This window comes from Physella acuta, unplaced genomic scaffold (genome assembly GCF_028476545.2).
Source record: "Physella acuta isolate Inbredline_101_S28 unplaced genomic scaffold, ASM2847654v3 ptg000647l, whole genome shotgun sequence".
NCBI classification, from domain to species: domain Eukaryota; kingdom Metazoa; phylum Mollusca; class Gastropoda; family Physidae; genus Physella; species Physella acuta.
The window spans coordinates 336681-359515 of NW_026732166.1; the positions used below are offsets into that span (position 1 = coordinate 336681).

The 22835-nt window shown below is 37.7% G+C and overlaps 1 protein-coding gene and 1 non-coding gene across 2 annotated transcripts; both read left to right on the forward strand.

Annotated features, from left to right (window-relative positions):
* Positions 1-3105: 3105 nt before the first annotated feature.
* LOC131948470 (U6 spliceosomal RNA) lies at positions 3106-3211 on the forward strand. The gene has a single exon (XR_009388017.1). It is a non-coding gene; the product is annotated as a U6 spliceosomal RNA (small nuclear RNA).
* An 8078-nt stretch (positions 3212-11289) lies between these two features.
* LOC131948466 (homeobox protein engrailed-like) lies at positions 11290-22540 on the forward strand. The gene is made up of 4 exons (XM_059310077.1): positions 11290-13370; positions 19353-19464; positions 19942-20116; positions 21163-22540. Exons 1-4 carry the CDS (start codon positions 11366-11368, stop codon positions 21223-21225), a joined length of 2355 nt encoding a protein of 784 aa, XP_059166060.1. The 5' UTR covers positions 11290-11365; the 3' UTR covers positions 21226-22540.
* Positions 22541-22835: the final 295 nt, after the last annotated feature.

A 22835-nucleotide genomic window follows, 5' to 3' on the forward strand; every position in this document is an offset into this window, starting at 1 on the left:
TACGTTTTGAAACAAAATCCATTTATCTATATAATAGAAAGTGATGCCATCGAGTCGACTCAGTTACATTTGGGTTCTTGCATATATTGGAGAAAATAAATAACATTTAATTTTTAAATTAAATTTGCTTAATACACAATCCCTTGTAAAATTTAGTATCTGACATAGATGAACTCTACTGCATCCATTTATACCTCAATCGGTTAGAGTATATACATTCACAACATTTTCAAGCAAGATAGGCCTACTGACTAGTTGGGTTGGACAAAAATATGTGTAGATGAAGGGGTAACACAAACAAACAAGTTTGGATATAGGCCTACAGTACAGCTGAAATGAAAACACCGCATTAGAAAAGAGGAATAAAGATAGCGACGGCTCCTGTTCAAAGGTCCAACCCAATCACACGGTCCAGCAGATACCTCAACAGATGTGATCTAGGCAAGGTCCATCTCACTGCTCACCCGTGATTCCACAGATATCCCCCCCCCCCCCCCCAACTCAGGTGAGGTCCAGAGCTTGACCTCAGATGACCCTGCATCAAAAGAAATCCCCCCTCGCCGTTCACCTCTACGTTATCTCTATCGTTAACCTCCTGTATTAGCATCCCCTCCCATCCCCTCCCCTCCTATCGGCTTACTTTGCTAAACAACGCGCACACAAAAAATAATCTCACTTTATTCGTGACGTCGTTTGCAAGAAGGTAATTAAAAAGGGGAGGTAATTTTTCTTGTCTCTGATCACTGCAGAATGAACAAGGGTTATCATCCTTGGTTCGTGAGGGTTGCAGTAGTTGTCTTTGTGTACACTTACACAAAAATGTTGCCGGCACGCACGAGAGGGGATCAAATAAAGCAATTACTTTTATCGCATTCGCTGGTTTTAGAATTTTAAGGGAGATAAGTCGACTGATGGTTTCCCCTTTCGGTAAGAACGACATTTTTGCCAGTTTCGCTAACCTAACACACGACCTCACCCCATACCCTGACACTGACCTTAAACCTAATACAAAAAGAGATATGGGTAGCAAAAGCCATTGTCAGCAATTCATTAGGTAGTAAGTTTTGAGAACTAAAAAGAAAATAATAATTTATCATTTATAATGATGAGGCGGAATAACAAATCAACTCTACTTCACCTGTCACATATCCTATTTGATCCAGCTTCGTTAACTCCAGTTTCTGCTCATCCATCGTGATCCAACTATGGTGAGTATCTATGACACGATCACGTGCCGTGACGTCACAGCCTATGATATTATCCTCGCAATTTTCACACAATTAGCCTACCTATGATGTGGATATCCGCGAAGCAACATATTGCCTCGATATGATCTTGCCACGCCCCTGTACGTGCCTAATTAGCAAAAATAATCAAAGCTTGTCGGGAGTTATTAGTCTCATCATGCGCGAACCCTGAGGCTTTTAAATCACAGTTTAGCGATCCGATTTCTCGATTAGCCATATCAAGAAAATAATGTAAGTCGGTTTTCTACAGTCAGTATGGTTCAACACGATACATTACCGAATCTAAACTTGTAAAACCAACGCTAATTATTTGGTTAAAGAACGGTACTCCGATACTAGACATATTGAATTCGTTAATTGAGAATCTAATCAAAGAGCATTATACATTTTGGCTTGGTTTTAAAGTATTATATTCAGTCTTTATAGTGAATTGAGTGGACGAAGAATAGTACATTGACTTCAGAGTTTCTTCCAGTCATCTCTTCCCAACCCCACCCCCCCCCCCGGAAAATTTAGTTCCCCCCCCCCCCCCCCCCCCGAAAATTTCAAACGCAACCCCGGAGGAAAAAGTCTGAGATGAACACTGATTGGCCTTGGTCATTTTTATGGGATTCTGTGGTCAATAGTCAGCATGATAACTGTTCATGACCAACGGTGTTACTGGAGCCGAATTCTATACCTCTGGTTTAGGAGAAGATGGTGTGGAGTATACGTGGCTAGTTATGTTGAAGATGAGTACTTGTAGATGAACAAAGGATTAGTGGAAGCTGTACGCTATTGTTGAGCAGGGGGAGTAATTCAAGGTTGGGGTGGGGTATGATATAATGTGGTTTAGTCTGGAGGGGAGGGGGGAGATCAGTACTTTATAAGTAAGTTCTATAAGTGGTTAGTTGGTTGGAAGAGTATATGTAGATGAGTGGGGGTTGTGTTGGTGTATATGGTTGGGGTGGGAGTGGGGGTGGTATGGTGGACTTTGTAAAGATGAACTAGATAAACTAGATTAAGCCTTACCTGAACTAAATCTCTTGTGTTTTGAATGTCCACATCATTGCCTATTACAGCTTACCCCTCCCATGCCCCCCCCCCCAACTCCCCATCCACAGCGCCACCTGAGTGTAAACACCCGCACAAAAACACACACACGTGTATATATATATATATATATATATATATATATATATATATATATATATATATATATATATATATATATATATATATATATATATATATATAATGTTTAAAAACTGATCTAATAGTCAAGATGACTTGAACAGTTGATACTTTATAACAGGGGTCTCCAAACTTTTCAGTCCGAGGGCCGCATTAACGATTAAATTTCAGTTCGGGGGCCAGTAACTTCCAGGCATGTCTTTGATTTTTCTGGGGAAAGTTCCTCAGCTATCACCAAATAAACGTTTTTTTTTCCGTGGACAAAAATATTTCCGCGGGCCGTAGTTTGGAGACCCCTGTTTTATAACATTGTCACCAATAAATATAAATATTGATAGTTACCTCCCATGTAAAAAATGTATTACAACTAAGGGAAAAAACCTTTGACAATGTTTCAAAAAGACGTTTAGAATAGAGCTCCATTAATATGAACAAGGCTAAATGAGGGACATTGATAATTTTTACTTACACTAATATGTCCAAAAGTCTGAAAACAATAATATTCGTATTACTTTTAATCGTGAGTATTATAATTAGGCTTATATTTAATCACTAACCTTAGATAAAATGCAAAACTGATATTTTAAATCACTGGGTCTTTTTTGTGGTATTCATTAATGCTGCTTCGTTGCAAACGGAAACCCTCAGTTTTAAATAGAAAAAAAAAAAAAGTTAAACAGAAAACATACTGTTCACGCAGTACATATAATAAAGTTGGAACGATACAAAGAAGATTCGCATGGCCCTCGCGCAGAGAAGACACGCAGAATCGTGAAGCGTTTCCTCTAAAAAAAAAAATAGAAAACATCTCTATATTCTTAAGATACCATTAGAACATGTGGATACAACAGTTATATGATCTACTTCATCCGACGGTAAAATTGTAGGATCTGGTGGATAAAATTCATATTGACTAGCACATCTGCATTACTCAATAAAATCAATAAGTAGCAAATTCGATATTTTATTAAGTGTATGTATATATATATATATATATATATATATATATATATATATATATATATATATATATATATATATATATATATATATATATATATATATATATATATATATATATATATATAAATATGTATGTATGTATATATATGTGTGTATTTGTGTATGTGTGTATGTGTGTGTGTATTTTCTTTTAGGTAGTTGATAGGTTGCAATTTTTTTTTAATATTGCAAGCTTAAGTTCCGCGGCAAAACAAATACATTCTGACCACTCCCCCCCCCCCCTCCCTCACCCCTAGGACAAAAAAAAAATATGTGAAAAAAAAATGTGCTGGATGCCTTGAGAAGAAGGCACGTAGAAGGCTGCTCAACTCAGCAGGTCACACAATGTAAACTTTGTCCATGTTATGGGGGTGAAAGGTTGGGTACACATTCAGTCTCAGCTGGGCTTTTTTGTGTAGTGGTGTCAGAGGCGTAGCTAGGGGACTGCGGGGAGGGCGGTCGCCCCGGGCGCCGACCCTAGGGGGCGCCAAAAGGGGTAGAAAAAAATTAAAAGCTCTATTTAAGCTGCAGTTTTGAATTATAAACAGTCAAAGTAAAGAAATTTAACGGCTGAGAGCCTTTGCTTACTGATTTAACTGTTTTCTTCCTTGATTGTGTAACTGTAAAACGTATATCTTTAAGAAACAGTGACCGGAAAAACCGCTTTCCAGCTTTCCTAGATGGGGAGGGGGGGGGGGGCGCTTTTTCGAAGACTAAAATCGGAAAAATTCACACGGTATTAAGGAATAAATAACCGATATCACTCAGAAAAGAAATTGTATTAAAGCGTATTTCACGATTGTGTAACATAAAAAAAAGTTAGTGACGTTTAAAATCCGCTCTACCCTTTTTGTCCAAGATAGTGGGGCACTTTTTCACTAATAAAAACCGCAGGATTTGTACTGGATCGGTTGCTAGATAACTCTTTTAACACTTAGAAAAGAAATCCATTGTATTAACACTTAATGTACGATTTCACTACCCAGTTTTGCTAAGTAATAACGCGACTAGTTCTTTGTACAATTCTTACGATTCTCTCAACTTCATCGTGAGAGATCAGATACTTTTAATTAATTGCATTACATCTTGCCTGGATCACTGCATTAAAGAGAAATGAATATACCGGATTCTTGTATCGCTATCTGATCAGTAAAATAGCAGACTGTCGGAGCGAGTGGGTGGGAAGCGACACTCTTTGCCAAAATTTTAAGAGAGAAGAAAATTAGTATATTGTACTGATTATTACTTTGTTCAACCTAACTGATAATTCAAAATTGCAATGTTGGCGTACTATTATCGAAATTGTTCTAAAGACACGACCAAAAGTAGACCAAATAAGGCTTGCACCTTCTACAAAATACATTCTAAAGCAGTGGTTCTTAACTTTTTGGAGTACCGAACCCCACCATTTTCATATGCGCAATCACCGAAACCCTCCTTAATAGTTGTATCGTCCACACTGACAAAATCCAATCGTGAATCATATGAGTCTGGTGTGTGTGTGTGTGTGTGTCTTGACCTTCGCGGAAGCCCTAAGACTGAATTACCGAACCTCTCGGGTTCGACGGAGCCCACTGTTCTAAGCTCTTTTGATTTTCTACTTTTTATTCGTTTCGGCATCTTAAGGGGAATTATATTGGCGTCCAGTGATGTTTTAGTGAACGACAATCAGCAGAATTATTAATTTTTTTCCAGACTGGCGCACACACAAACACACACGTATATATATATATATATATTTTTATATATATATATATATATATATATATATATATATATATATATATATATATATATATATATATATATATATATATATATATATATTTATATATATATATATATATATATATATATATATATATATATATATATATATATATATATATATATATATATATATATATATATATGGGGGGGGGGCGCTAAACTGAAAGTTCGCCCCGGGCGCCGGGAGGGGTCGCTACGCCTCTGAGTGGTGTGTGTAAGTTTTGTAGTGAGCATGTAGTTGTGTGTACATTTTGTAGTGAGTGTGTAGTGTTGTGTGCAAGTTTTGTAGTAAACGTGTAGTTGTGTGTGTAAGTTTTGTAGTGAGCGTGTAGTTGTGTGTACATTTTGTAGTGAGTGTGTAGTGTTGTGTGTAGATTTTGTAGTGACCGTGTAGTTGTGTGTGTAGATTTTGTAGTGAGCGTGTAGTTGTGTGTGCAAGTTTTACAGTGAGCGTGTAGTTGAATATCTTCTAGACACAATCACCGAGTTCTAAACTCTCTACAAATTGTGACCACTCCAGCACGCAAACAAGCCCTCTATCCCGACACCTCAGCATCGCTATGATTTGCCTGTGAAAATAAATTACCTTAATTACACCCCACTGCAGCGCGCGCTACACCAACACCACACACCCTACGTCACCATTCAGCTTCTTTTCATTGGACGCCACCGAACCTCGCCTGTCAATCACCGCCCAGTAGGCGGAGCCTGTGCGCGGTTTTCCCTGGTTTTCAGCGGCGGAGGCATGTCTCAGAGCCCAGGGTGTCGTTGGTTTTCCCCCTGTGTCTGTCCGTCAGTTGAGCTTACTCCTCACACCGTGGGGGTAAGGCACACAGTAGCGAGTTTGTGATTACACCATTCCTAACTTTTTCACTCAACGGACATTTTTTTTTATATTCATCGCTTTTTACTGTAGTAAGCTCAACCATTCGAAGTGTATGTATGCATTTTAAACTGCATATGTTGTTTTAAATATACCAGAGTGTTGACAGTTCTTAACATACGAACCACAGTGATGTATAAATAATTCTGTTATTACATTATTGTTGTTGGGCTCCGCGAAGATAGGAAAAACAAAGTTCGCTAACAAGAATCGTGTGGTCCAAAAAATTGATTTGTGTTTATCGGTAGCTGTAGTTTACCAAGTTGACAATACCCGGCTGTAGGCTACTTTACAATACCCGGATGTAGTGAGCTGTTGAAGGGAGTAGTTCCTCATTTATTCAAGGTACGTAACTCATTGTGTTGTTTAATTTTACTGTACTGCCGATTTCATGTTATTCAAATTTTTAAAATTTTTGCTGAGTTTAAACCTGGCCTTAACAATAACGCTAGTCTAAACTATAATGTAAATTTTACTTGTAAATCATTACTACATCCTGACTAAAACGCTAATCATAGCCTAAACATAAACCTTAACACAACCTAAACATAGCCTAAAACGTGTTTACACTTACAACATGTATTCTAGACATATCTAGGAGGAAAAATGGAACAAGTGAATTATACATGGAAAGGTTTTCCCCCATGTAATATGTATACATAGTTATTTTGTCTTAGTTAAGTAAACGTGTATAAATATATTCATGTATACATGTTGCGGTTTTTTACTAGTATCGTAAAAATGTATAAATGTATTCATGTATACATGTTGCGGTTTTTTACTAGTATCGTAAAAATGTATAAATGTATTCATGTATACATGTTGCGGTTTTTTACTATCGTAAAAATGTATAAATATATTCATGTATACATGTTTCGAGTATAAACGCGGGTTAGACGTTATTGGCAGGATCTTTATCACCTTCCTTGATTAGCTAGTATAGGTGGTAATTTTAAAATCCAAAACCCGACTCAACCATTACTTTAACCAAAAGTCTAAGCGCTAGATCTACCTAACTATAAACCTCCCCTAAATCTTAACCTTTACCCTATACACTAGCGTTGGCGTATATTTATTGATGGCACTGTCCGGTTTTAATCAATGAAGACACGAACCCTAGCTCTAACCTAGGAAGATAAAAGGATTTGTATATTTAGTTTGTACAGCCTAAAGCTGCAACTAATACCGTCCGTCCGTTCTTTGTCTCTGTAAAGGCTAATCGATATTGTTATTTGTTTGTGTCTAAACTAATCGATATTGTTATTTGTTTGTGTCTAAACTAATCGATATTGTTATTTGTTTGTGTCTAAGCTAATCGATATTGTTATTTGTTTGTGTCGAAACTAATCGATATTGTTATTTGTTTGTGTCTAAGCTAATCGATATTGTTATTTGTTTGTGTCTAAGCTAATCGATATTGTTATTTGTTTGTGTCGAAACTAATCGATATTGATCATGACAAAACGATTGACTAAATGAAAGGCTATAATACAATCACTTGGTTAAGATTTTGGCCAGCGAGGATGGTTATGTGTTGATGTTATGATACTTAAAATGTGACATTGTGAACAATTGCAGTCAGTGTCCCCGCGTGATCTACTCTTTAGTGAGTCACGTGATCAGTGAAGTTACGATTACAATTTGAGCGTGACATGGATAATGAAACATACGATTCAGAGGTTTTAAAAGTTGGAATTAATTACGATATAACAAAATAGTAAACCAGCGTGGGTTAAAATAAAACCTCACAAATAATTATTATAAAAATTGTAGGAATAACTCATGGGGATTTGACACATTTAGCTAATTTTGTTTTCAACATCAATGTTTGTATGGTTTATGTTTTTTTAAATTATTAGTTTGTGTGTGTATAGCAATGGTCTAAATAAAATGTGACTCACCCCACTATATTTCACAGAAAACATTTAAAATGTAACTGAAATGTATAAAGAATAACAAGCTCATTACAATATTTGGGTTATTTAATTTCTGTTCCTAAATCAAGCCAAACAAATAAGATATTTTGAATACAAACTCGTGCATTTTTGAAGTATGATCATATCAATAGTAATTATGTATTAAAATCCCAATGTGGAATGTTTGTGGGTGCGGTGTGGGGATATGTGTAGGGGGTGTTTTAATTAAATCTTGGGACATAGCGGAACTGTGTGAGATGTGTGTGGGGGGGGGGGATATGTGTGTGGGGCCTGCTTGAATTACATTTTGAGTCATAATGAAACAGTAGACGTTCAGTGTTAACAAATTTTAAACCAATCCGATAATCACAGAGCAACTTGGTTTACAAAACACACAGTTAGATTTGACGTAATAAAAGTCGCTATCAAAGGTGAGAGTTTAATTGTTAGTTTTTACGTTCTCGTTATTTTTTCTTTATCTACTGCTTTTAGAGTTGAGGCTTGCTCATTCCTATAATACCAAGCAGTATTGCAAACAAGTTACATTTGATAAAAGCGTGACTTAAAATACATTATTCATCTCTAGATTTCAAGACGTTTAACCCACAAAGTACGTGAAATAAGATAAGATGAATGAAACAAAAAAACTCGCGGTAAAGACAAGACACTACAGCTAGATGAAACAAAAGCTTAACAACGTTATACGACATAATTACCTGCTACTGTAATCTGGTAACTGTCTGTAAGTGAGACGTGGCCTTACACAAGCTTTTGATGGTACGCTTTGTCACACAGATATTATCTGTGGCTTTGTCACAAGGATATTATATGTTACATTACCCGCTAGTGGCGTAGATATCGTCAGATATCAGTGTCTATTTGTCTGCAGTAGAGCCTATATGTTACCTTAACTGTCTGAAAGTTACTTTAGCTGTCTGCAGTAATTGTTACTGTATTTCTCTGCAGTAATTGTTACTTTATAACTCGGCAGTAAATGTTACTTTCGTCGTCTGCAGAGATCTTATATGGTCAGTTAAATGCATTAACTTATGTATTTCCTGCAGTGCCTGCAGTATCTGTTTCTTAAGTTGTCGGTTACTTTATTTTTCTGAAGCAAATTTGAAAGTATTATTTCAGCATCGTCTATATTTCTATTATAGACCTCAGCTTCGTTATTCCTATATATTAGGTGTAGTATCATTACATATTTGTAGTGTTAGTTGTCAGTCTGGGATTATTTCCCATTTTACTGTATTACATAAATAAGGAAGAAAGCTAAATGTTTACCGTAATTAAAGGTTGAATTTTAAGTCTAAAAGTGCAAATTACGACAAACAACAAAGTGGGAATGTTGTATTGAACATTCTGTCCTTATCTATTGAGAAGATAAAATATAAAATATCAGGAGATGCATCATGTAGTGAGTGCCGAAATAGAAAACGACGAAATTATGAACATTTTAGCTTAAAAATTGATATTTTGAAAGATAATATGTTAATTTTCTTATGTCTTATACATTATTACGAATCATAATAATTATATTAAATGAAGTAAAGCAATTGGAATCGATTTTAAATCCAGTAAAACTATAATTTAAAAAACAGATGAAAAATAATTGATTGTTGTGATAAAAAAAAGTTTAACTAAAACATACAAGTCTTAACACATTAAGATTTCTAATTCCAGCTTTTGATGCTATCCGTTACGAATTTGTAATTTGAATACCTTGTTTTGATTAAGTTAACCTTTAATCGCACTAAAATATTGATTTACTTCACATGTAATTATTAAATGCTAATTAAAGAGTAGCACGCTATTTGTTAATAAACAAATTTAATTCGAATATTTAGTTAATACAGAAGAAACGTTTATATACAATAGAAACAGGTAGGCTACATGAAAGCAAAAATTGTTTCTCTAATTAGGCCTTGCTAATTAGCTCATGCTATGCTAAGATAATAAAGAAAGAAATGTGTTTTAAATTTTATCAACTTCATTATCATTTTGTCACAATAAAATTCTTTTTTTGAGATTGATAAATATTTTACAGATGAATAACCGATATTTTAATTAACAAAAACACTAAAACAAAAACATATTTAAAAAAAACAACTAAAACTGGATTTTGTCCATTGGTGAACTGCTAATACTGGTACACTAAGACTTCAAATTAACAGTTGGATTTAAAAATAAATAAATATCAATTATTCTAATCCATTTTAGATGTTCTATCGGGTAAAGGTTAGAAATGAGTCAGGATTAGAGTTTAGTTGAGGTAAAGATTAATCCGTAGAGTTTAGGGTTATCGCCATACTGTGAATTGTCAGTGATAGGGTTTAGGCTTAGGGTTATGTCATGAAAACATTCGCGTGTACCAGCCAAAGTTGACTTATGTGGTATCTAATGTTTCAGGGTAATATCTGGTAGCAGATATCGCGGATCTCTGTCATAATAGGAGATGTGTGGGACAAGTGTAGACCATAACATACACGATAGCACGCATTCCAGCACACACCATATTTCACACCATACCACACATCACAACACAAGGGAAAGGGCACACTACAGTAGTACACACAATAGCATACATTATATTCCTTACACAATACACACCATAACACGCTCTATAACACGAATCATAACACACGCCATAGATTTCACGATAGCACACACCATATTCCACATACAATCCACACCATAACACACACTATAACACACATCATAACACTCGTCATAACACACACTACAATAGTACAGACAATAGCACATATCATATTCCACATACAATAAACACCATAACACACATCATAACACACGCCATAACACACACTATAGCATATACAATAACACACATTATATCACAAACAATAACACATATACCACCGATCAAAACACATATCACAACAAAAATTCTATCACACGCCATTACAACCTATATACTGTTTCTTTCTAACACAGCACGTGAGACTATTACATTCAAAGTCAAAGGTCGACTATTTAAAAAATATTTTGTAAAGATCGCAAACCAAATCTTCCAACCAGTTTGATAAATCTGCCTCAAATCAAAGCAATGAATTTCATCAAGTATTTATAGCCCAAAAATCTTTTAACATCTGACTTGAATCAGCCAATCAAATGTGTTTACCACAACACGTTTTGTCATCTAGCCAACTAGTTTATGACACATTTTTTACCACAACCTATTCAAAAGATAAACAGATCAAATCTGCTTTACCTGTAATTGACTTTTTATTTATTACACTTATTTTCTTTGTTCTATTTTCAAGGTGATCTGGTTGTTCCCATGAAAGAATCCTGATCGCCATCGTCTTGTAGGTGCCACCCCACCACCCCCTGACGGCCGCTGGCATAAAATGGAAAGTGTCTGCTTCATGAAGAGCATGGACACCTTCCTCTACCGTGACGCCATGGAGTCAGCAAAACTTCACAACTCGACGCCACAGTTTGCCGGGATCGGCGTCACACGCCTGGATAGCTGTGATCGAAAATGCGTGACGTCATTGAAACGCCCCGCCTCCGACGTCATCGCGAGCGCTGCCAGAGTGACGTCACCGCCCAAACAAGCCCGGCTGTTGGTGAATGAAAGCCGAGTACAACAGCCTGATTGCGGTACAGCCCTGTCGTACAGCTCCACCCCTGGCTGTCACGTGGACACAGGTAAACTCCGACACACCGGTCAAGACAATCTCTGTGTCGCGGGGGATGTGTCCGCGAGGGGAGACACAACCCCGTACCACATTAATCCGGGTCATCATCGTCTCCCGGAAGTGACGTCACCGGCAACGAGCCCGAGCTTTAAAGAGGCCTGTCTCCGTCAGATGCTCCAGGTGTCACAACGCCGGCTCACCGCCTCTCGTGACGACACCTTAAGCGTGTTTGTCCGCGACGCTAATCCCGGCCCACGCCACTCATCCAAAGATAAACACGAGATGGTCCGCTGCCGGTCACTGCCCAGCCGCATGACACCGGAAACTGAACGCCAAGAGCCTTCCGATTGTCTGAACTACATCGCCAAAACAGAATTACTCAGAACTCATTTCTTTTCCTCTTTACAAAAGATGGGGAGTAAGCTGAAAACTCAGTTAGATGAGAATAACGACGATCTCGATGGAGATGATGAAACACATGAAGAGGAGGGTGGGGACAACATGGACTCCTGTCCCCCGACCCCCTCCTCGTGTTTTATTGACATCGAAACAGAAACCCCACCTTGTTCACCTTTGAACCTGACCACCCACGTCAACGATGCGACGCCGAAACAGAAAAACAATACCCCACCATCATCAGAAAACACATCGTTTGATACAAATGTAAACGACTCACCTACGAAACCTGAGCGTCGTATCTCGACAGACAACAACAACAAAACAAGCACCGAGTCCCGAGAAAAAAAGACCAACTTCTCCATCGACGCCATCTTGCGGCCAGACTTTGGCAGTGTCGTTACGCCGACCCAACCCACAAAATCATTCCAGAAAATTCCAGAAATCTCCGTAGAGAACATGTCCAAACAGGACTTCAAGTCTACACACTCAGCTTTCACGGCTGTCGACCTCAGCACAAGATCACGATCAGAGTCGGTCTCATCGTCGTCATCTTCTTCATCATCGTCCCCATCACCGCCGCTTTCATCGTCAGAGCTCAACGCCCACAAGTGGGAGCTGGGACAACGCCTCTACCTCGAAAGACAAATGCGGGGTCAGGAAAATTTCATGTTTCCTCAGAGACTTTTCCCGAACCCCAGCAAAGACTTGGAAAATTTTATCGGACGGCATTTTCCGTTTATCCATCCCACACACGTCAACCCTCTCGTCCAGTTCCCACACATCTACCCCCCACAGATGCAGGTGCAAGCACCCCCCACAACAGACCCACGCAAGAATTATTTCTCTCCCGAAGGCGTCATGTCGAAACGGGAGCACCTTCTACAGCAAGACATCGCCAAGATGTTTACTCGCTCTCTACATCCAATTTTAAACAACACTCATAAAACCATTCAAGACACTCTGAAGGGAACTACCAACCCGGCCACCAAACAATTCCAGAACCCCGAACCTGCTCCAAAATCTAACTGGCACAGTCCAACCCCAAGACAACACACAGACCTCAAAACTTCACCGAAAATTACTCCAAAAACTCAACCATCAAACATCCAAAAACCGGAAGCGGTAAATCCAACACCTACTCCTCAGATCTCCAGCAAAGCCTCCTCCGACAAATCCAAGCCAGATCTGAAGCAAGAGACACAAAGCCCAGCAGTCGCCAAGGAAAAACCCACCAAACCTAACGAGAAATCAGACAATCCTCTATGGCCTGCTTGGGTGTTCTGTACCCGGTATTCTGACCGTCCATCTTCAGGTAGGTACCAAACCAGTGCCACTGTTTCAGCTGACCAATCATAGTTAGGTTAGGTGTGTCTGTCGCCCCTCATGGGACATAGACAGCTGATGACCAATCGTAACTGATAATTTATGAAATCGTGTTTTTTTTTTTTTTTTTTTTTTTTTTTAAGTCTATGCTTATGACTTCTCAGTACGATTTAATATAGCAGACTAATAAATATTATTTACACTGATGTATGCCCATGAGGTAAGCGTTGATACACTTTTACGATGAGTAGCGAACTTACCTAAATTGAAGCTGATGATTCAATATATTCAATGACTATTTTTTTATGATTATTATATAACTCGTAATTTGCTAAATACGTGTACCATGTAATTAAATTTATAATTAAATAAACCACATGATAAAATCATTTCAGGATTGAGGCAAAAATTAATCGTTTTTATTTTGATTCAGAATGTTACATTTAATCAAACGATATTTGATCATAAAAAAATCCTGAAAAAAAATAAAAAATAGATATAATTGCAAAAAAAAAACAACAAAAAACAACAACATGTTATTTAAAGCGACTTTTAACATCCACCTCATTCCATAAAATACAATATAACACTACAATAACCCCCACCCCCGACATGCCATTTAACACAATATAACACTATAACAAACCAACTTCTCGTCCCATTTGTTATGCACCAAATAAACACGAGCTGTTATAGAAATGCTTGCGAATTTAGAGGAAAGCTTACATTATATTATTATAAATAGACTACACTGTCACTATACGTAACAAAATTTGCTACAATTAAAAATATATAAACCTCCGATATAAGTTTGTGTAAGATTTTATCAACATCGTCTATCATACGTTTTCTGTTTTTCCCCTCCACTCCGCGAAGCCCAACATTCCTCTCCGCGAAGCGTAGCAAGCGATGTGTAAGTCTGATAAGCTATATGGGATTACCAGAAGCGAGTGGAACAATTCTCTCTAATGATAGAACATGCTAGGCTTAGGGGCGTGTTCGCCGCGCCAGATTATAAGGTCTAGAATAGCTCATCATAAAATTTGAACATAAAACCCAGGACAATTGCCTGTAAGATACGGCCGTGCGAAATCTGATATTATTTTTAGACCTGTGCGTCCAATGCGACGGATAACGTTGGCAACAGTTTTATTATGGGGATACGTTTCATTGTACAGGTTAGCAGATAAATTCCGGGATAATTTTTAAAGGGGAGTTAAACCGTGAACAGGGGATGGAACTCAGGAGTACTTAAAAACATTTTTTTAATACCTTGATTATTGTCTCCCTTAAAAAATATCTTTTGGTTACATTTTAAGACAATAGACAATGGTATTTTAAAAGAAATAAAATAGACCAAAGTAACGCAATTTCTGCTTGATTATTTAAAAACTCAATGAAAAACTGGTTTCGTAAGCCTAGCATTGTCCAATAAGCACCAAGACATTCTGACCCCCATGTTTCTCTCTAGATTACAAATTTGGGACTGCACAGTTACAATAATCACACAACTCCGCACCCCTCCCCCCCACCCACACCCACACCCCAATTTAAATTGAAGGCAATCAATTCTCCAGCACCAGACAACGCCAGGGCAGGGGTGTCAAATGGCGGTGACCCGGGGTCATTTGTTTGACCCCCGTCTGTCCCGTCTTGGGTCTGAGAAACACGGTTGTAATGGTTGATTGAACGAAATTAGTTGAACGTTCTGCTCCTCCCCACCCCTGTCTCGCCCACACCGTCACACTACCCCCCCCCCCCCCACTTCAACTCGTACCCCGCACACATCCCGTCCCACTACCCCCCCCCCCCCACAAACACATCAAGCCGTACCTCCCATTTATACGTCACACCACCCCACACTGCCGTACCCCGCACATATCCATTATCAACCCCCACACTATTTTATCGTATGCCCCACACCCCAATCAACCTCCACACTATGCCGTCACACCACCAACCAAGCCGTGCCTCCCACACCTCCCCTCATACCACCCCAAACTATGCCGTACCCCCACACACCTTACCCCACTCTACCCCCATATCATGTCATACCCCTCGCCCCTTGACGGTATTCAAGACATCACTACCCCAACCTTACCCTCCCCACCCCGCCACTACGACGTCATTCAAGACATCCCTACCCCAACCTTACCCTCCCCACCCCGCCACTACGACGTCATTCAAGACATCCCTACCCCAACCTTACCCTCCCCTCCCCGCCACTCCTACCACCACCTTAACAAACTCCCAGTTCTCATCTCTACACACTCCGCTACTTCACTCAACACAACACACACTGTTACCCTACCCCACGCAGCCCCCCCCCCACACATATTCATCCAATCACCACTCACAACTTCTTATCAATACACCATCAAAACAAACCTCAGCGTTTTATGCAATCAAAACTGAATAAATTTCAACCCCTCCGACTTAATTAGATAATTGCAGCCCATCTCCCTCGCCTAAAAGACAAGCCGACATGCATCCCACCCCCGCCCCCTCATCCCACTCCCCCTATCTGGAATCACATCTTGGAAAACAACCGACCCTGTAACTGGAGCCCACCCCCGGGAACTGGCACCCAGAAATCACACTCTCAGTGATGCTATTTTTGTCTCGTGCTATCGCCTCCCCCCTCCCCCACACCCCGTGTCATATCTCACTTCTTCCTTTCATTATCTCTAATTGCAGCTTTCTAGTTTTCTTCGATTGTCCCGTTTATTAATTGGCGCCTGTTTTGAATAAATTATACAAGAATTTTTAAAAAGCTTTTAAAAATTCAAAATAAATAAATATATAAATATTTTAAAAATAATTACTTCTCTATATTATATACATACACACACACACACACGCACACACACACGCACGCACACACACACACACACACACACACACACACACACACACACATATATATATATATATATATATATATATATATATATATATATATATATATATATATATATATATATATATACTCTATTTTATATTAAAGAATTTAGCATGTTTAAATTTTAAGTACGATAAAAGTTGAATTGATTATATCTTTAAAATTCCTGTTTAAGTCGATCGATGTTTGAATAGAATTATTTAAATCTTATCGGAGCTGAAAATACGAAAAAATACTCAAACAATTTCATGACATTATATGTCATTTAAAAAAAAAACTTGAGGTTAAAAGCCCTAAGTTATATGTTTTATGGCAGTTCACATATTTTAGTGCTGCCGTCATTACCAGGCTACAGTGTATCACCAGCAACGTCCCTATCCCAGCACCTTAAGACTGTGTGCGGTATATATTTGTGTGCCATTCTTGTAATGACCTATACAAGATTCTTTGTAATTCTTAAGATGCTGCACGGCCTTGCACCTACACTGCGTAAATGGACCACTGAGCACACTGTCTAGCAGCACTTCATTACGGAACACTACAACCAACAACATCCGCAATATGTCAAGGCTCGCTGCGCATCAAACACCGTATCATATTTCCGACTGTTTCTTTATTACACCCATTTCCTGCCTGCGATCACGTTTGGGATCACGTTTGTGATCACGTTAATTGACGATAATGGCGGAAAACATGAACAAGGCCGTGACAATGATGACGATACTTCCGTTTTTTTTCCCCTTCATATTCGCTAGTACATCTTTCTAATCTGTTATTGTTTAAGTCAGTAATGCTCCGTTCTAAAGAGGAACAAATGCCTGCTTTGAACTTGTCAAAAGGAGTATGTCGATTAGCCATTATGGCTTCCTCCAGAGGTCACAGTTCACGCGGATGCTAGCCATAGAGAGGAAGCCGGGTACTGAAGCGGACGGCGGCTTCCGATGTCGGGCCGACCCTCACGCCGGCGCCTCCTCACCCCGGCGCCTCCTCTCGGCGAGCCTGGGACTGAGGGGAGGTTCCACATGATGGACGAGCTGCACGAACTCCGATCTTGATTTATTAACCCTTTAGGGGCCTGGCAACATAATTTCGTGTGTTCAGTGTTAACCCTTCTGCGCCCGGGACAAGTTTTTGTGTCGCCGACCTCGTTTCAATGAAGACGCCATTTAGGGGCTCATTAGCTCCATTCAGAGCTACACCTTAGCTCACACTTTCTCTTTATTTCCCCCATCCTAGCAACAGAAGCCTATTGTTCGCAGCGCCACTGCGCGGTGTTGAGAGCTGCTATCTTATTTTTAACTACACGACACAGACAACAACTTACAGTAAAGTGCAAAGAAAATTACAACTTTCTTATTCTCACAAGAAAACGATTCACACTTTGAATTGTATTAGCTCCAACTTAATTATACTGTCACCTTATTCTGCATTACTGACAATACCGTTATTGAAATTTAAAAGCGGGTTTCAAACTATTTGAATCTATTTCCGGTTAAAAAATCGTTTGATGTACTGGACTTACTTTGTAAAGTGAGTAGTAAATTGTTAATGTAATTAGATGATCAAAAGTTACCTTGCTTTTCAATAACAATCAACCGAACACTGTGAAACTAATGGCGTACTACAAGGTAATTGTTAGTGACATTAACTTCAGCCGATGATTCTAACTGCATTGTGTTTTTACTGCTATATTTGATTGGGCTAACATATATTAACCAAAATGTTATCGTTTTGCTAAATGGCCCATGATTCCAACACTTACATTTATATTAATATTATCTTTAAAACATGATTATTATTCATAACGTTCCTATTAAGTTGTATTTTGGAACAATGTAAAACAAAATATTGTGTAATTAATTAAATATCCTCTTGTCCATTTCGCCATTAATATTGCATTAATATTGTTTTGTAGTGTAAATGTTGCCATGTCCTTCCTCTTTCAAACAATTAAGGCCTCACACTTACTGATGAAATACCCCACTCCCCCTTTACATCACTGGGTAATTCCGCAACCTCTGTCCATAAAGGAGATCACTGACGTAACACTTCCTTTGTCGTTACGTCATATCCGCTCACAGAAAACAAAATCACCTTTTGTGAAGTCACTCACTTTAAAGAAACACTGGGTCGACTGTGTGGGGTGGGGCTGCTAGGGCGGGTCTCTCTCGACTTAACCCACACGAGATGGGGTTTTTCAAATAAAATAATTACAGTTATTTCCCCGGTTAAATATAGGTTCAAATAAAATTGGGTTTTCCCGATTTCAGTTCGTGAAATGCTAATTTAAAGATTATACACATTCCACGGACTTATTCCGGCGTGTGTTATTAAACGTAAACACCGTACGCATGTGTACGCAAGCGTGTACAAGATGATAGCCCAACACGAGAGGGCGTACGGTGTTCGGTACTTGAACGATGTTAGAAACAACGCGTGCAATTAACACAGAATTTTAATTGCCTGCTTGGTGAATGTTTGATGTATACTTTAATTAAGTTTACCGTGTGTGGGATAAGTATTGTGGGTAATTTCCGCAGTTGTTAGGGTACGTGGTATGTCCTCCATCTACTTTTCGACTTAGCGGTAACAATGGTCCCTTGTAGCTAGCAGAATTTCTTAGTACCCTTAGACTATCATTTACTTAGCACAGCCCGCCCATCCCCCTCCTCCTCTAAGATTAGCAATACCTAATTTAACTGATAATTTTTATTTTCTATGTAGAGCTCTTCGGCTCTGTTGGTGGCATTTTAAGGCGATAATTATTTGTATTAAACTATTTTTAGAATTGGGTATCCCCTGTGTGCCCAAAGCTACCATCGCATTGTTCATAAGTAAATCTAACAATATTATAGTTTTTACAGTAAAATCATACAGTTCTTATAATGCTTAAAGTATTAAACAAATATTGTATATTATACACTTAACACTGGCTATCATAATACACACATTCCCGTATCGAACACAAGAGAAACCACAGGCAATAAGACATCACTTAGCGTCAAAAAAACTGAGTTCACAACCAAACACGTGTAAATTAACAATGGTTCTCAATCTGAACATCAACAGGCCCAAGATCACGAAAGCCCAAACGGAACAAGATCCAGGACGAGAAGAGGCCGAGAACGGCCTTCACCAACGATCAACTTCAGAGGTTGAAGCGAGAGTTCGATGACTGCCGGTAAATAGCTATTTTTTTTACATTTCTTTTTTGTGACTTCCGGTAACTAGGCATTTAAAAAAAAATCTTTGGTGACTTCCGGTAACTAGGAAATGTATTTTTTTTTTAAATGTACTGTGTGTCTTGTATATTACATTAGATGACATTTGACTCGAAGTTTAATGATGGTAGGTCACACGCTAACGTACTTTATTATTAATAAATAATGTGCACTGTGCTATAAAAATATCACGTACTGTTCATATGTCTAAAGAATAGGTAGCTGGTAGTCAGACATATTTCAATCTTTAGTTTGGTAAAACTCGTGCCCTTTGGATTGATTCGTAAATAAATATGGGTGCGATGCGCTACAGAGAAAATATAACTTAACACCATCACTAAAGTGTGGTCTCGTAACGTGAATAATTTGTATCGCCATATTACTTAAAACCATCACTAACGTGAGGTAGTGAAATGTGAATAATTTCTTATCACCAGGTACCTGACGGAAACGCGGAGGAAAAATCTGGCAGACGAGCTCGGCCTGACGGAGTCGCAGATCAAAATCTGGTTCCAGAACAAGAGGGCCAAAATCAAGAAATCCGTCGGGGTTCGAAACCCCTTGGCCATGCAGCTCATGGAGCAGGGGCTCTACAACCACTCGACCATCAAAGTTAGTGACGATTCTAGCTAACATTAAACTTCTAAACTAAAACGGCTTATCCAAGGTATTAAGTGGCAGTTTGAGCAGGGGCTCACAACATGCCTTTATCGAGGCTCTAGAATATTTATTGGTTCCTCAATCGAAGGGACATAATTCTGTTTTCTGATAACTATTACCGTCCCTTAGCTGACTTCGCATTTGGCAACCAGTCGCCATTTAAATACCCATTTCCTGCTTCCGTTTTCGGAAAAAAAACTACATAACTGGCTTGGAGATCAGGATAGAAAATCGTCGCCGCCGGAGCTTAACTCGACAGTTTAACCTGAGGCCGGAGCTAAACTTGATAGTTTAACCTGAAGCATTAAAGCAACACCAATAAAGGATGTTTTACAGTACCTGCGTATTTAAAAAGAAAATCATTGCTGTGTAAAATGGACAATGATAAAGGATTTTAGGAACACATGAATGGAAACCATTGTGATGATTTTTTACAATTAGTAATTAGTTACTAATGTAAAAATTTACTTAGATATACAAATGACTATTATTGAACTGAAATGCAAATCAAACAAAAAGTAATTATTTATTTTACGGTCAAATTATGAATAATATAAATTGTAATTTTATTATTTTAATTTTTAAGAAAACCACATACTTTAAAAAAGGTTTCTAATTATGATTCCTTTTTATACATAAGATAGAATAATTACTTGGCCTTTTGTAAACTAATAAAGTAAAATCAAATATATACATATACATTTGGAAACGAAATCAAAATTAAAACGAATATTTTCTGAAAACTATTTTATATGAATTATATATTTTATTTACACACTTTGGTTTGTGAGCAATTATTTTTTTTCACAAAGTAAGATTTAAATTTAAGACAAGCATTTTGTAAAATTTGGTGAGATTTATTAGCGATCACATTTGTAAAGTTACCATTGGGTGAGATTAGCTAATCTATAAGGGATCCAGGCTAATCCTCTAACCTCGTGACTAACCTTTGCACCACGTGATACCCTGAATGCTCATTGAACCCCTTTACTTCTCAGGAAATGATGGAGCAGGGCCTATACAACGATACCCCATCTGAAGCTGGAGATGACTCCAGCTAAACCCAGCTCTGTACCCCTACACCAACCACTTATCACTTGTACAGAAATATATGCACTTATACGTTTTCATTTTTCTTGAAGTATTTCAGGATCTAGATCTAACTTCATTTAAAAGTGTTGTAAAAAAAGCATTTAAATTGTTTTTTAAATTTTGTTAGAATAACTGACATCTCAAATTAATTTGGTTTTTCATTTAATAACAGAATATTTTAATGCTTAGAAACGAATTTTATTTTAGTAAATAAAATAAACAGGATAATTGCCTCATTTGTAACACTATAAGCAGATTTTTATTTCCTGAACTATAAATATTCTTTAAACCGGTTTTGGCGTGCATATATCTATTAATGTTATGGTTTTGTATTTTAATGTTATAATGAAGTTAGCAGACTATACATTGGAATATATATATAAACACGTATAAAATTATACAGCTTCTAAGATTAAACGAATTTTTTTTCTCTGGGTAATAAAAATGACCATCGCAATGTATCGACTTCAGTGTTGCATGTTCTCAGTCCCATGCAGCTTGCTATAAAGTTGAATCGAATGGTGCGCTCATTAAAAGATAAGACGTAGAGATTCTGGTTCTAGTAGTAACTATAAACATTTGGTCAGAAATATATGTCTATTGATTTGGGGAAAGCGTTTTAATTAATTCAATTTTAAAAGGCTTGTTCTCACAAGGCTTAATATAACAAGACTCTTAGAAGATATAGTCTCACTCGTCTTAGTATTACCAGGCTTAGTTCTATTAAGGCTGATGGGTTTTCTTTTTTATATTTAGTAGCCTGTAGAACAAATTTAATTATACATAACAAACTACAAAAAATAATAGGCCTACTGGTAAATATCAACATCATAACTATTTAACCAGTTTAAGAAACACGTATATATATATATTTTACTGTAAATACGTACACATATTTCCTTTTATGTAGCCTACATTTGACTAATGATTTCACATATATATATATAAATGTTGCTAATATTTTATTTAAAGATATCGTTAAATACATTTGTATTTTAAAATGATTTTACCTAGCAAAAGTGATCAAGGTTAACCCTAACAGCAAATTTTACCTTTTCTAGATGATTAATTCACAGCAGTGTTTATGCTTTATTGATTAAGTCGGGTGTTCCGGACTTTAAATACCGTCTCAGTCGGATTAAAATATCCGGCTGGGCTGATACGTACTTGTATAAAGCTGGATGAATATATATAATGTATATAATGGTTATCTTATATTTCCATTTTGATAATTTTATGTCATTTTTCTAAATGTATTTTGCTTTTTCATGTAAGATATTGTATTTGGAGAATAAAGTTTATAATATGTATACAAAGTAAAAAAAAAACTTTTTTTTTCTATTGCTGAGAGTGTAGTGTATCTGTCGGGAATTCAATAGTATGTGTTGCTGATTAATTAATGTTTCGAATTGACAGCAATTGTGGTGACACACGTGCACAAACTCGAGCAAACACACGAATACGGACACACACAGACACACACACATACACACACACGCACACATACATACATATGTGTTTTCTGCTCACGCTGTCTTGAACCCTACACCACAGCACTGGACGATATGGTTGACTGGAT